At 38.0% G+C, this 15,511-nt stretch overlaps 1 protein-coding gene across 1 annotated transcript; it reads left to right on the forward strand.

Annotated features, from left to right (window-relative positions):
* The first annotated feature begins 587 nt into the window (after positions 1 to 587).
* On the forward strand, positions 588 to 11,112 carry Akr1c12l1 (aldo-keto reductase family 1, member C12-like 1). The gene is given in 9 exon segments (NM_001135744.1): positions 588 to 698; positions 2,011 to 2,178; positions 2,576 to 2,692; positions 3,969 to 4,046; positions 4,541 to 4,663; positions 5,341 to 5,450; positions 6,034 to 6,199; positions 8,908 to 8,990; positions 10,854 to 11,112. Coding segments are annotated over 9 exon segments (972 nt in total). The 5' UTR covers positions 588 to 614; the 3' UTR covers positions 10,897 to 11,112.
* Positions 11,113 to 15,511: the final 4,399 nt, after the last annotated feature.

The following is a 15,511-nucleotide window of genomic DNA, read 5'->3' on the forward strand; positions in this document are numbered from 1 at the left end:
AAATATATGTGGGTGATTTGTGTCCCTGTCACTTTAAGTTATCAATTGAAGAGTCTCTGTTCTTTATGTTTATATAGCATGCAGTAGCTCATTATTTTCAGTGATGCATGATCAAGTAGAGGCTTCATCATAGCCAAATGAAAATAAGTGTCTTCAGTATTACAATTATTCAACCAATCTCTTCTCTAATAATATATAATATGTGAGATGAAGAAGAGAAAACCACAGAAAACAAATGCTTTATAATTATACAGTATGTTATTTGAAGTTCATCTTTCATATGAAAATGAAGGACCTCTCTTCTTATATGTGGAATACTGCTTATAATTTCTGATTCCTCCCTTCTGTTGGCTGTCCAGTAGACAGACAATCATAGTATTTAAAAAGTAGGCACACACCGGTGCTGTGAACCATTAGCCAGACAATAGCACTGATTAATCATTAGCTGGAAGAAAAGATGGTTAATATTAGCCAATGAGTAGTGATGGCTAACTTTTAGAAATGGAATGTTACTCATTAAGCATTAGACTGGAAGTTGATATATGACATTTACTCACTTCCCCTTCATGGAAACAGAAGACTCAGTACACGCTTAGGCAGGGGAGGGAGAGACAATGAGTTCCAAACATCACTGTGTCAAACTAAACGATGGCCACTTCATTCCTGCCCTGGGCTTTGGCACCAGTAAACCCAACGAGGTAAGAATACTGGATTCTCAGTATCTCCATATTAGAGCTGGGCCACGTACAAGAGAGCAGATACTGAGGTTTGCCCTGATCAGGGTCTGATTGTGTCCTGCTTGTTGATTATTCTTGTTAAGTAGAAGATATAACAGCAGCTACAAATGGTGGACAGGAGACTGAGCTGTATCCCTAGGTAGGGAGTATCAGGATTCAGGCAGAAGAACAGGGTCTACATTCATGTCTGCTCTTCTCTAAGGAAAGATTCCTTCAGCTCCTTCAGTCCTTCCCATAGCACTTCCATTCAAGTCCTTGGGCTCAAACCCATAGTTGTGAGTCCATGCATCTATATTGCTCAGGTGCTGGTACAACATCTCAGAGAGTCAATTAACTCCCAATTATGGGAGTTAGTTGTGAGTATCTGCATCTATATTGCTCAGGTGCTGGTAGATCCTCTCAGGGAACAGTCATATCAGGCTCCTGTCAGCAAGTACTTCTTGGCATCAGCAATAGCATGGTGGTTTGGTGTCTGGGACTGTAGAGATGATAATCATGTCTTTTTAAGACAGGTAATCTTTGGTTTAAGATGCTGGCACTGCAAATGAAGAATGTCCAGCATGAAGTACACAAGTTAATTTGAATACGGATATATTCTTTGGAGAGGTTTTTTTTATGCCTGGATTTATGTCTGTCTGACAAACCGAAGGGATATATAGAAACACTGACATAGGACATTTTTTTCTGTCCAAGTCCCTCTTATTAACCTGGCCTTCTTGGAATCTGTGATCTTTGCTTTCTCATCCCTTTGTAACAGAGTCTTAGCTGGGAGCAAGAAGGAGTGTCTGGGTAATTGTGTCCTGCCCCAAGCAGGCTTCCTTGTGTTCAGTTTGCTGAGTCATCCTGCTACATACATTTAGTGTGACTTTCTAGCAGGCCACTGAACTCAGGGTGAGCATCCATCCGTTCGAGTAAGTAGACAGGATTGCACAGGTATAAGGAGGTTCTTGGATGCAAAAGTCTTGCATTAATTAAGAAAGACCCCATGAAAGCAATTTTGCCTCATTAGCTTGAACATGGGACAAATTATGGGTAAACATTGGTTCTGTAAAGATACTTTTCTGTGACAATTACAATATCTCTGGAGATTTCATTGTTGTTTTATAGAATAGGATGTGGGAATGAAAGATTGGGGTACTAGGCTCTTCCTAGTCATCTTAGGAAGACTTTAAAAGACAAAGTTCTTTCTAGTATAACAAGCTCCCATCTTGGCTCGCTTTGAACTATCTCTCAGAACATGCATCTCTAAATACATGCTCCGGTTCCTCCCTAGGTTCCCAAGAGTAAGTCACTGGAGGCTGTACACCTGGCTATAGATGCTGGGTACCACCATATTGATACGGCCTCTGCATACCAAATAGAAGAGGAGATAGGACAGGCCATTCAAAGCAAGATTAAAGCTGGGGTTGTAAAGAGAGAAGATATGTTCATCACTACAAAGGTATAGTATGCAAGTATGCAGATGATTAAAACATAGTAAAACAGAGGAAATTATATTACCAAATCAGAAGTTGGTTAAAGATGTCAATTCCATACATGGGTAAAGGAAAGAGAAGGCAGATTTAACTCTATATAAAATTAATTTGGTTATTTGATATTATTTTATTAGTATAGATTTTATTTCTTAAGTAATTTTTACATTGTTTAATAAATAAACAAACATTAACCCTAAAATTGTAGCTGAGTTCTCATTGCTATGGAAGAGTCAACACTGAGTTTACAGGAATGCTTATAAATTTCATTCAAATACAGAAAATATTTCAGCATTAGGATAAATGACTATGCATATTCAGGTGATCTATTAATCTAGTACAACTTCCATTCTTCCACATCTGTAGCTTTGGTGTACTTGCTTTCGACCAGAGCTGGTCAAGCCTGCTTTGGAAAAATCACTGAAAAATCTTCAACTGGATTATGCCGATCTTTACATTATGCATTACCCAGTGCCAATGAAGGTAGGTGATTGCAATTGTCAAATGTACACATCTTTTCAGAAGGACAGGAATATCATCTTTATGAATGATTGAGATAAATTTCTTTTATAATTTTATACAAAGTTAACTTATGGGCTACTAAACTATACAGTAAGTTCCGCAGTCTATATTGGATAATGAAATGAGGTGCACAAGCAATGTCCAGAATCACAGATTAGAAGTAACTTCCAGGAAAACTTATATTACACATCATTTGCGTTTGCATTACTAGATGTTTGCTTAGATCCTGTCCCTGTTTTCCCTCTTGGTGGTGAAAGTGGCTTCAAGACAGTTTCAGCTTCAAGGTCATTAACACTTAGTAGCTTTTTGGCATCTGCTCTTACTAAAATCTATCTTGTGTAAGGTCCCAATTGGCCATCCTTGGCTCACAATGCCTCTCTCTCAAAACATGTGTACTCGTGATTATTATTAATTCTGGGTCAGAAGTGACATAAATCCTTGCTGTATTTCAATGCTCTGCAATGACTGGGTTTCCCAGGGAACATGAAGTCTTTTCTTTTTCTAAAGGAAAGAAGAGACAAACCAAATAGGAGGTGTCATTCAGGTGTTCAAAAATATTATTTATGTGTAGACATAATATGTGTCTGTGTGTGTGTGTGTGTGTGTGCGTGTGTGTGTGTGTGTGTGTGTGTGTGTGTGTAAAACAATTAAAGAAAGAGAGGTCCTGGGTTTGATAGACAATAAGGACATGCATGGAAGGGATTGGAGGGCAGAAAGGGAAGAAGAGAAATGATTAACTATATTATAATTTCAAAAATAAAATTCTTATAAGAAAGAAAACATTTCATTATTGATTCAATTAATAGAAGTGAATGCAGCAGACCAGGCTTCCAAAGATAATGCAACTCTACGTGCATATCAGTGTTTAACACAGTGTACAGACTGGTGCCTCACTCACTTATGGCTGCTTACTGTCTTATTTCCAAGATATTCTTTAAAATTTTTTAAAAATATATTTTAATTTATTGTGAATGGGTGTTTTACTTGTATGTATTTCTGTTTGCTATGTGCATGCCTGGTATGTGAAAGCCAGAAGAGGGCACTAGGTCCCATGGGAGTGGAATGATAGATGGTTGTGACCAACTATGTAGGTTCTGGAAATAAAACCCAGGTCCTCTGAAAGAGTAGCCAGTGGTCACTGGACTATCTCTCCAGCTGCTCCAAGAGAGTCTCGAACACATTACTGTAGACAAGATACATGTTTTGTGAGATTGTTTTAAGGTTGCTTCTCTTTCAGTCAGGGGATAAATATCTTCCAGTAGATGACAAAGGAAAATGGCTATTGGACACTGTGGATTTCTGTGACACATGGGAGGTGAGTACTTTTTGAAACAACAGTAAAACAAGTAGACGTAGGGAGAATCAGCTCATTTTTCCCTTGGGAGTATTAATTCATTTTTACTCATAGATATTTTGTGGAGTAGAAGTAGGGGAATGCATTCCTAAAATGTAAGGGGGTGAAATGAAGAAGGGCAAAGGACAAGAGACATATGGGTATTTTGCCACCTTATATGCTAATAACCATGAAGTCTAGAGATATTGTAGAAACTCCTCTTTCGATGACACCTTCTGCTTCATTATCACCCTATCTTGACCTCTTTGGATTTAAATCCACTGATCACCTGGGCAATACCCTCCTCCCAGCATTAGTGCCTGTGATCAACTTAGGGTCTTTTCTCACTGGCAAGTGTTCTACCACTGAATCTTATGTCTAAGTCTGGATAATTTTTCCTGTATCTGGTCAACATTCTCTTTATATCCACATGGTCAATCATAGGGATGACCATTTATGCCCCTTCTCCTCACCAGATGTTGGAGAAGTGTAAGGATGCAGGGTTGGTCAAGTCCATTGGGGTGTCCAACTTTAACCACAAGCAGCTGGAGCGACTCCTAAACAAGCCAGGACTGAAGTACAAACCTGTCTGCAACCAGGTGAAGATCCACATCCCCTCTCCATCCCGCAGGCTTTTCCTCACTTCTGTACTACTGAAGCCCACTTAGTTGCCTTCTGTCCAAGGGTCCATCTTGTGCAAAAAGACTTCTAAGAGCAGCCTCGTTGTTTTGAAGCCATGGGGAATTCTGACTTTAACCTTGGACTCTTAGAGTATTGGTGAGAAGTAAGACTTACAATGATGCCCAACTAATGTGGAGATTTAGTCTTGGTCCATCAGGCAGAAGTCGAGCGTGGGGAAAGTGAACTTCTCCCTGAAATAAGAATAACGAGTAGACGCTGGATAATTTATTGAAAAAAATGGGGAAAACAAAAATTAGTTAGTGGCCAGGACTCGCATAGAATTTATGCTTCTTGCCATCTTATTATGGTCCATCCTCAGGATTTAATAGGCTTGTATCTTTACACAATGATCTTTCTTGCTATCCACTAACTGTTGCTTTTGACACAAAAACTTGCCCACTCAAATGTTATCAGAAGAATGCTCCCAAATTAGTTCTGTCCTTCAAGAAAATTTTGTACTAGTTTGACCTGTTTAATTCCTGTGTTAAATTACATAAAATTTTCCTTATTTTACTTTACTAACTTTGGCATTTTTATTCATCATAATATGAGCATTTGATAAAGTCCGATGTCTTTTCATCACATTCTATCATAGGTTGAATGTCATCTTTATATGAACCAGAGTAAGCTACTGGACTACTGCAAGTCAAAAGACATTGTTCTCGTTGCTTATGGTGCTCTGGGAACCCAACGATATAAAGAATGGTAATCAGTTTCAAACAGGAAATCTGAAGGAAGACTGTTAATTAGTACCCCAACACTCAGTTCCCAGGGAGATGGGGATCTTTCTTTAGAAAAACCTGGTGAAGCAGTTTCTTAGTTTCTTTTCCTGTTGCTGTAATAAAATACTCTGACAAAGCTACTTAAGGGAGAAAGAACTTATTATGATTCACAATTCAAGGGCACAAACCACAAAGCTTGGAAGTCAAGGGGTCAGGAGCTTGAAACAGGTGACCACTTCTCCTTAATATCAAGAAGCAAGGAATAATGAACACCAAGACTCACTATCACTTTCTCCCTTTATACAGTCTGGGATCCCCTGCTCAGGGAAACAGTCCCAGGCAAAATTAATATGAGTCTTCCCATATCAGTTTTTCATAACTCTCACACAGGAATTCTAGAGGCTAATCTTCTAGGTGATTCTAGATTTTCTCCAGTTGACAAAGATAGACATAACCATATGTATAACCATCATTCCCAGGCTATAATGGGCCATCTACTGTGGTTTGAAGTACTCTAACATAACCAAATGCTTGGCCTCATGAGATCATTCCTACTTTCCTTCTAGGGTGGACCAGAATTCCCCAGTTCTCTTGGATGATCCAGTTCTTTGTGATGTGGCTAAAAAGAACAAGCGAAGCCCTGCCCTGATTGCCCTTCGATACCTGGTTCAGCGTGGGGTGGTGCCCCTTGCCCAGAGTTTCAAAGAGAATGAGATGAGAGAGAATTTGCAGGTGATGAGCTCTGTTCCTTAGGGTTCTTAAACAGGATCTTCTATATTCTTGCTTCCTTCAAATCTATCAATTTCTGATGTCAAGCCTGTATTCCTAGCATTTCCTAGGCATGTGAGTTCTCAAGTGCATTGAGAAATCTTTTGTTATGAGAAATCTGATGTCTGTGACATAAAGTCACCATGCCTTGACAGATTTTGTGTTGGAAATAATATAGATTTTGGTTTGCATTATCAAACAAGTAATGTCTAACCCTTCCACATGGACTTCTTTATTTTCTGACAAAACAGACTTTGACTCGGTAATTTTCATTCCAGGAATTTCTATGGTGTTTATATTATTTCCCTCCATAGTCAAATAATCTAATATTCATACACATGCATATATACATGCATGTATACATGCATGCATACATATATGCTGATCAATTGTGTATTCCTGTCAAACTCATTTACCTAGGTTATTCTTTTAAAATGTCAAAGAAGTATATTTTATTATAACATATTAGCAGTTACTATAAAAATTATTTTACCTAGAAATTTAATTTATAGAACTTTTATTTACTTTAATATTCATTAATTTAATAGTTTGCCTTACTTTAGCCTGAACTAGTGAAAATTATCTGTCTACACTAAGTCCCTTCACATATCTTTGAGGAACGATTATACATGTTTCTGGTATGATGAGTCCTCTCAAACTCAGATGACTGACTGAGCTCTTCCTTGGTTTCATATAGGCTTCATGTGACTGACATGTTTCCAAGAGTTTACTCCTGCACTTACCTCTAAACCAAGGCAATGAGAAACCGTTTATGACAAATACAGTGTTGATCCATCATGAGGTCTGTAAAGTTCAAATGTCCAGTGCAAGTCACACAGCAGACAGGAAGGATTCAAGGGGTAGGAATAGACACCATGTCTGTTGCTGAAGGAGATAGAATACTTCAATGGTGTGCTGACCACAACTGTGGATTATAATCAGTCTGCTGCATTTGTAGTCTCAATGGTATTTATTATGTAATTCAGAAGTGGTGGCTGGATTATCTTCTTCCAAGTTTTTATTATTTTTGATTTCTTCTCATGAACAAAGAGGACTTACTAAAGCCTTCATACATTTACTTCCTGTTTGAGATCACATCCTTTCTCTTGTTAGACAAATGAGTCTACTTCAGTATTTTACCAAGGGTTTGTTAATTCCCCCAAAACTATTCTCTAGAACGCAGTTGTGATGAGTTGTGAAATATAAACTCATATATAAATGTAATTTTTAAAGAACTCATGTAGAGTAATTACATGAGTGAGTTCTTTTCTCTGTTCAATTATTTTATTTACTCTCACCCAGTACCCACATTGTGCTTGTAGTAGATTTATCAGTTCTTAAACTGTTGACAAATTTCCTTGTACCGATCTGCAGTTTCTCTGCCTCCATATTGTTAAAATACCAAAAGACTTAACATTGTGTGTGTTTTAAGATGTGAGTATATGTTGAATATCACTTTAAAGTTAAAACATCTCATCTTTTTTCATTATTTTTGACTATTTAATTTATTTACATTTCAAATGGTATGCCCTTTTCTGGTTTCCCCTCCACAAACACCCTATTCCCTCCTACCTTCTCCATGCCTCTATGACAGTGCTCCCCCACCTACCAACACACTCCTGCCTCAGTGCCCTAGCATTACCATGGGTCATGTAGTCTCCACAGGACAAAGAGGCTCCTCTCCCAGTGATACCCAATAGGCAATCCTCCACTACATATCCAACTGGAGCCATAAATATCTCAAATATATCTGAGATAACAAAACACCGAGGATAGCAAAAACCATTCTCAAAAATAAAAGAACTTCTGTGGGAATCACCATCCCTGACCTCATGCTATGCTGCTGCAGAGCAAGAGTGATAAAAACTGCAAGGTATTGGTACAGACACAGGCAGGTAGATCAATGGAATAGATTTGAAGATCCAGAAACAAACCCACACACCTTTGGTCATTTGATCTTTGACAAAGGAGCCAAAACCATCTAGTGGAAAAAAGACACCATTTACAACAAATGGTGCTGGTTCAACTGGTGGTCCCAATGTAGAAGAATGCAAATCAATCCAATCTTATCTCCTTGTACAAAGCTCAAGTCCACACGATTTAAGGACCTCCACATAAATCCAGATGCAATGAATCTAATAGAGGAGACCTTGGGAAAGAACCTCAAACATATTGATGTGTTGGGGGTGGGGGATGGAGTAATTTCCTGAACAGAACACCAATGGTTTATGCTGTAATATCAACAGTAACGTTTTTAAAAGCCTGCTTATTCATTCATTTTGATGTCTTAACTTGCATAATATGGAAAAAGCATTGTTTACATTTTAATTATTTATTGATGAATTACAGAAATCTAACTCCCCATTCAAGACACTGATTTGTATGTGGAATTTCAAAAATTTGCTCTAAATATGTTGGAAACTATGTATAATAGTCTTTTTATGTTATCTACTTTTCTTTCCAAGCTACTCTCGAGATCATCTCTTGTCTGTGGTGTTATGCAAGTTTAATATCTCTGAAAAGCAATTTCTTTCATTTTTACTTGGTATTGATTAACCATGAATGTTTTGGTAAACCATGTTCATCTTTTTTAGGAATGTACTAATTACATTGCCCTTGAGACATAATATGTGTATCATTCAAGTGCTAAAATATTTGTACTTTTCTGGCAGGTTTTTGAATTTCAGTTGTCTCCTGAGGACATGAAAACACTAGATGGCCTGAACAAAAATTTTCGATATCTTTCAGCAGAGTTGTAAGTAATGTTGAGGAACACCTCAGCTCAATGTGTTTCACTTCAAGTAGTTTCTTCCCTCTTCCATTCATCCCGGTGCAGAAACTAAATGCCCTATTTTCAGCACATTTCCCATGGAGATAGTTAATAAAATATTTGTTTCTGGGTTTCTGAAATGCAGACATGACAGCACAAAACACAGAGAAGGTTTTGAAAGTCATATTCAAAAGTAAGAAGAGAACCTTCCAGAAAAACTTTAAGAGCTTAAAAAGCCACATGAAGATCTTAACAAGATTTTATACAGGATGCAGGCTTGTTGCAGAGTACTGGATCATGCTTTGAACCCCAAGTTTGTGTTGTTTACTGAAAAATCACCCACCTTTAATCCGAGAACTTTCTACTCACTGTAAACCAAATTAAATAAAGTCAACCATAGGTCAAGTGGTAGAGCCAGCAACTAGTTGACAGGGAGTCAATCTGAGAGTTCAGGGTTCAATCCCCATGTGGGGCACCCAAATACTGTTTTTTAACAAAATCTCCATCTTTCAGTTTACCAATGAAGACTTGGGAGCTGTAAGCTGGAGTGAAATTCTGCTAACTCAGAGAAGCAGAGCAAGCATCCAGCTGACCTTCCTCCTCAGCTGATGCCTCAAAAGGAAGATTTCCTTGATGCTGTATCAAAAGTCACTCAAACTGAATGTCCTTTCGCTTCCACTTCCTGTGTATCTCTCTATCTATCCTCTTGATTTCCTCTTACTCTCTATGGTTTTTTCTATGTTCACTTCCTTTCAGCAAGTTGTTTGCTCAACCTTCTGACCTATGGTTGGTTTTATTTAATTCTCTTTAAAATAAGCAGAAAGTTCTTGGTTTAATGTAGTGCTAGAGTTGAGCCTCATCGGAACTAAAAAACTGTATTTCCAGTGAACAACAAAATTGCGGGATTCACAGTATGATAAAGTAATCTGCAACATAGATTATGAATGATGACAAACATAGAATGCACATACATGTATATACATGTGCATATGTGCATATTTATCTCAACCTGTTATCTATCATCTATGTAGCATTGTTTATCTACTTATCTGTATATCTATATTCTACCTATCTTCTGCTTATGAACATTTATTCTCAGTAGAAATAACTATGATATTTTTTATATCTACAATATAAAATTGGTGTATATGTTTATTATCATTAGTAATGTATATGTTACTATAGAGCAGAATAGAGGCACAGGAGAGATGTAACTCAGTGATTGAATCAATGTTATTCATAATAAATGTGTGTTCTCAAATTTCACAAAATAATAATTTTTACCACTGCATTTTTTGTATTGTTAGTCACATGTATAGCAGTTTACCCATTTTGCTGATAGTTCCTTGGACTTGCGAGCCCATTGTTTTTACAGACATTCTTTTTCTAACTCAATCTAATACAATACATTGTAGATGATGGACGTGAGTGAATCATTCATGGATTAATGAGAGTTAGATGGAAGTGAAAACGGTAGGCTTCAATGTGTTCGTTAGGATATTTTTGTATTGAACTAAAGATGACATAATGCTTTTCTCCTAAAGTTGAAAAAATTTTGGCAGTTCTTTGATTGATACATAAAGGAAACTAAGGGAGATGAGTATTTATGGACACTGGTCTTTGTGTTTTCTGTTCTACGTGAAGGGACATAATTTAAAAATATATAGATAGATAGTATTTTGAAACATTTTTGGTGAAACATTGTAAATGACTTGAGACTCTCTTATTCTACATCTAATCAGAGAATGAAATGATTAGCTCTCACCTTGATTGTGGCTGCCCAGCTGTCACATTGTTACACTGCAGATACAAACCATGGGGCTCATGTTTGTCTTCTTTCCTATTTAGTCTTGCTGGCCACCCAGAATATCCATTTTCAGAAGAATATTAACATGGGGAGCTAATTATGATTTCTGCCTGACATCCCTGTATATGGACAGTGATGCTGATGATGTAGCCTAGATGCTGCTGGATGGACATATTGCTTCAGATCAACCTGGACGGCTCAGCAACTCACATTCAACTGAAGCTCCAGCTAATGGACTCAAAGAAAAGGAAAATAATTTTGATGATGCCTTGAAATATAAAATTTTCTCTTCAAAAATTATTTTCCTTGTTTTTTTTTTTGTTTTTGTTTTAGTTATGTTTCTCAGGTCATATGACACAAAAGTTGGTGGTGTTTGTATAACGATTCCCATTTTATAAACATTTCAGTATTGGGATAGGTGGTGTTTTCATTTCAGTGAATGGCTGAATAACATTTTATGAGTCAGCAGTCCTCAATGATTCAATGAGAACACACTGCACATAGTCCAAGACTCTCAAAGTCCAAGACTCCCAGTCTGGAAGGTCAGGTACACTTGGCAAGGTTAACCAACTGTAGCTGCTTAGCATTAGGGTCTTAGAGCTGAACAGAGAAATTCATGAGATAATTTAGGCTAAAGAGAGGGCATGAGAAATAGCCCAGTAGGATCAATAAACCTCAAAATGGGAGACTTCATGAGGAGAGAGTTGATCATAGTTCTACCTAGAAATGACATCAAGGTACAGATACATTTAGGTATATAAAATAGTTATGATTTTTTTATCTCTTGGAACTAAAGTAATAGAACAGTAACTTATTACTGGGGACATGGTGAAATTGTTCTTGATGAAGGCATCATTGGACACAGACACAGTTTTAGGGACAGAAGAAGACTTAAGAGTTTACCATATAAGATTATGAGAATTTTAATAATTTATACAAACTACACAATAAAGATCCTTACTTATGGGATACACTTTTCCATTTGTAATCACATTTACATTTTTTGAACATTTGTTTTCAAATTCTCACCATATCCTCAAAGCTTCTACAAAGAAGATAACTTAACAGTATAGATTGTGGGCAGGATAGAGCAACTTTGAAGTTGTTGGACATGGAGCAAAATGTTCTTTTCTTGGGTCCAGGACATTCAAATGGAGATACTGGTATATAGTATAATGCCTAAGTAGATGAAAGGGTACCAGGATTAAAAAAGAAAATATTCAGATCTCCACAGATGTGGACATTGGTTGGAATGTCCTGGAGGTCAGGCAAAAGGAACTCAGGAGTTATCAAAATCCATATTTCCATTTTTGAGAGCAGATTGGAGGAGTGTAACAAAGAACAGAGAAGTGATGGAGGAGGCAGAGGGACACTGAGCTTGTGGTATTGAGTAAACACAGTTGACGTAGAGTTAAGAATGCCATTTTCTGTTTGGGAAATTCCATTCATTCCAATAATTAAAGGAAATTTCTTTAACATTTTTTTGAGAGGCCGCCAATAGCTGCAGGCCAGCAGAAGACTGTGAGAGGCATATTCAGTGCCTCTATGATGATCAAGTATGTGGTAGAGATGAGAGAGAAGTGAAGTGTTTTGTGTGATATGAAGAGAGGCACTACTGGAGAGATCACAGTAGTGAGAAACAGCCTTATGTGAATAGCCTGCTCTGCCCCCTGAGGCCATGGTGGTGTCCAGGCCCATGCTGCTGCTGAAGGCCATGTCTGGATCCATGGCCTGCAGCATCAGGGATCTGTGGAGGAGAGCTGACTCTGGTTGTAGAGACACTAGAGAGCAGGCAGGCTAAGCAGCCCAGCTACTACCCAGGCCCAGATTCAGGACTTTAAGTTGACCCACCCCAACATCTACTCTACAAGCTGCTGGAGCTTGTGAAGGGGCCAGTTCTGCAGACCTAAACTGGCAGGATCTTCATGACTCGGTACAACAGGAGGATAACAGAGATGAGTCTTGGTGAGGGTCCAGTATTGATAATATAGCAAAAGCCAGAGGCCTTGGAACAGAGCAATGACTCATTGTAATGAACATTTGCAAGAAATGCTGGTTGGGCAAAAGTGTATACTCTGTGACTAAGTGAAATTTACCACAACTTCCATGGTAAGAGTTTTCTAATTTAATATTTTATTTTTTATTTTCTATAGTGTGGGATGTTACAAGGGCAGAGGGAAGATATGGAAGGACTAGGAGATGAGTGTGATTAGGTTGCATGTTTGAAATTCACAAAGAATCAATAAAAATTATATTAGTATTCTTCCATTCATTTTTAAAAGATTTTAATATAATTAGTATCATCTCCTTTCTTTTCTATAAGCAATCCCATATACCATATATGCCTCCTCTCCTCTCTTTCAATTAATTGTTTTTAATATTGTTGTATACATATATTAATATGTACATTTATTTCCAAACACAGAAATACACTTTTCTGAGTCTATATAATCTTACTTGTATACACTTTTTTGAGACTTACCATTTGGTATAGTATAACCTATTAGTATAGTCTTCCCTGGGAAAGACCATTTCTCCTTCTCTCAAACTTACCTAGTTGTTTGTAAAGAAACCATCCTTAGAATTGGCCATGATAAAATGTGCTTATAGTTCCTGGGAAAGCGAATAGGACATAAAGCAACCATGTACACTTCAAGACTTCAGAAATAATGACTAGGTAAAACTTCAAGTGTTCTTGTTTTTATCACACATACCATATAACCATGTGACAGTGGATGGTAACATGTTCCCTGCTCTTTGAAAAAAATCATTAAAAGCTTTATTCATGTATTTAAACATTCTTCATTAATGTAAAACCTATATGCCCCATTTATGATTATTTCACATTATGACAACAATTCAAATACTATACAAATGCTCTAACATTCACAGCCATGCAATGCTTCTCAATTCTTCTATGAATTATTTTTAATAAGACGACATTACATAGTCTTCTGTGATTTGACCACACCGATAGATTCTGATAGTTGTAGAACAGGTAAAAGTCATAATTGGTGCTAAGGTTCAGTTTGGCACGCAGTTTACAACAGTAGTTAATCATTCTACATCTAATCATGACTCTACTGCTCTTTTACTGCAATGTTCTCACTACACTGTCATGACTAAGCACAATAATTTCAAAGCAAAAATGTACTTGCCAAGTAAGGGAGGTTGAAAAGCTTATTTTTCTTTTTAATTTTCAACTTAGATTCTTGGGAGTCAAAAATCAGAAACACTCAAGTTATTTTAATGCCCTCCCTCTGTGTATTATTGTGAGCATGTCGTGTAAGATATCTGACTGCTTCAGTGCATGCCTGATTAGGAGGAGGCTTTGTAGGCTGAGGAGATGGCTGGGTGGATAAAATACTGTTAGATTACTTTTAAATTATTTTATTGGGTTCATATACCTCTACCTCCCTTCCGATCTTTAATCCACCCTAATCCCTCCCAATCCTTCAACACTAGGTAGGAGAGAAAGAAGGTTACAGGGGAAAGAGGGAGTAGACCTCTATAGGCTACTTACTACTGATTAAGGACTTGGACCTCTGGAGCCTAGTCTAATCATTGTCCATCGGGATATCCCCAGCTTCTCATCAAACTGCAACAACAACTAGGAGCAGCCAGCAGAGCAGTAGCTGGAGTAGTAGAATCAGCAGCAGCTGCATACTCCTGCTGCTCCTCCTCCTCCTCCTCCTCTTCATCCTCCTCCTCCTCCTTCTGCCTTCTCTTCCTTCTCCTTCTCCTTTTCCTTCTTCCTCCTCCTCCTCTTCATCCTCCTCTTCAACCTTCCTCCTTCTCTTCCTTCTCCTTCTCCTTTTCCTTCTTCCTCCTCCTCCTCTTCATCCTCCTCCTCCTCCTTCTGCCTTCTCTTCCTTCTCCTTCTCCTTTTCCTTCTTCCTCCTCCTCCTCTTCATCCTCCTCTTCAACCTTCCTCCTTCTCTTCCTTCTTCTCTTTATCCTTCTCCTTTTCCTTCTTCCTCCTCCTCCTCTTCATCCTCCTCTTCCTCCTTCTGCCTTCTCTTCCTTCTCCTTCTCCTTTTCCTTCTTCCTCCTCCTCCTCTTCATCCTCCTCTTCAACCTTCCTCCTTCTCTTCCTTCTTCTCTTTATCCTTCTCCTTTTCCTTCTTCTTCCTCCTCCTCTTCTTTTTCCCTCCACCTCCGCCACCCTCTCCTCCTCCTTTTCTCATTTTCCTCTTGTTTCTTTTCTTACTCCTCTCATTCCTTCTCCTCCGTCCTCTTTTCTTCTTCCATTTTTTTCTTCCTCCCCATTTTCTTTCTCCTCTTCTCCTTTTCTCTTCTTCCCCTTTTCTTCTTTGCCTCCTTTTCTTTCATTTCCTTCTTCCTCTTCCTCCTCTTCCTCATCTTCACTTCTTCATCTTTCTTTTTCCTCCTCCTCTTCCTTGTCTCCTCCTCCTCTTCTTCTGAACACCTATTGATCCTTTCCACTTTACGGCATTAATTCCTTCTCCAATGTATCCAGAATTCAACTATTTGCAGCTGGCAAAAATTGTGCCCCTCCTAGAGCACTAGACAATCATAGTTAATGTCTGTTAACAAACTGAAGAAAACCTACAGTCCACACCTGGGATTAAAACAAAAAATATAATCATATAACATAACTGTGTTTTAAAAGAAGACAAAATTCTCCCTACAGTGCTTCATGTGGAAGTATAAGGATCTGGATTCATATCCCTAGAAT

This window comes from Rattus norvegicus, chromosome 17, assembly GCF_021556685.1.
Source record: "Rattus norvegicus strain SHRSP/BbbUtx chromosome 17, alternate assembly SHRSP_T2T, whole genome shotgun sequence".
NCBI classification, from domain to species: Eukaryota; Metazoa; Chordata; class Mammalia; order Rodentia; family Muridae; genus Rattus; species Rattus norvegicus.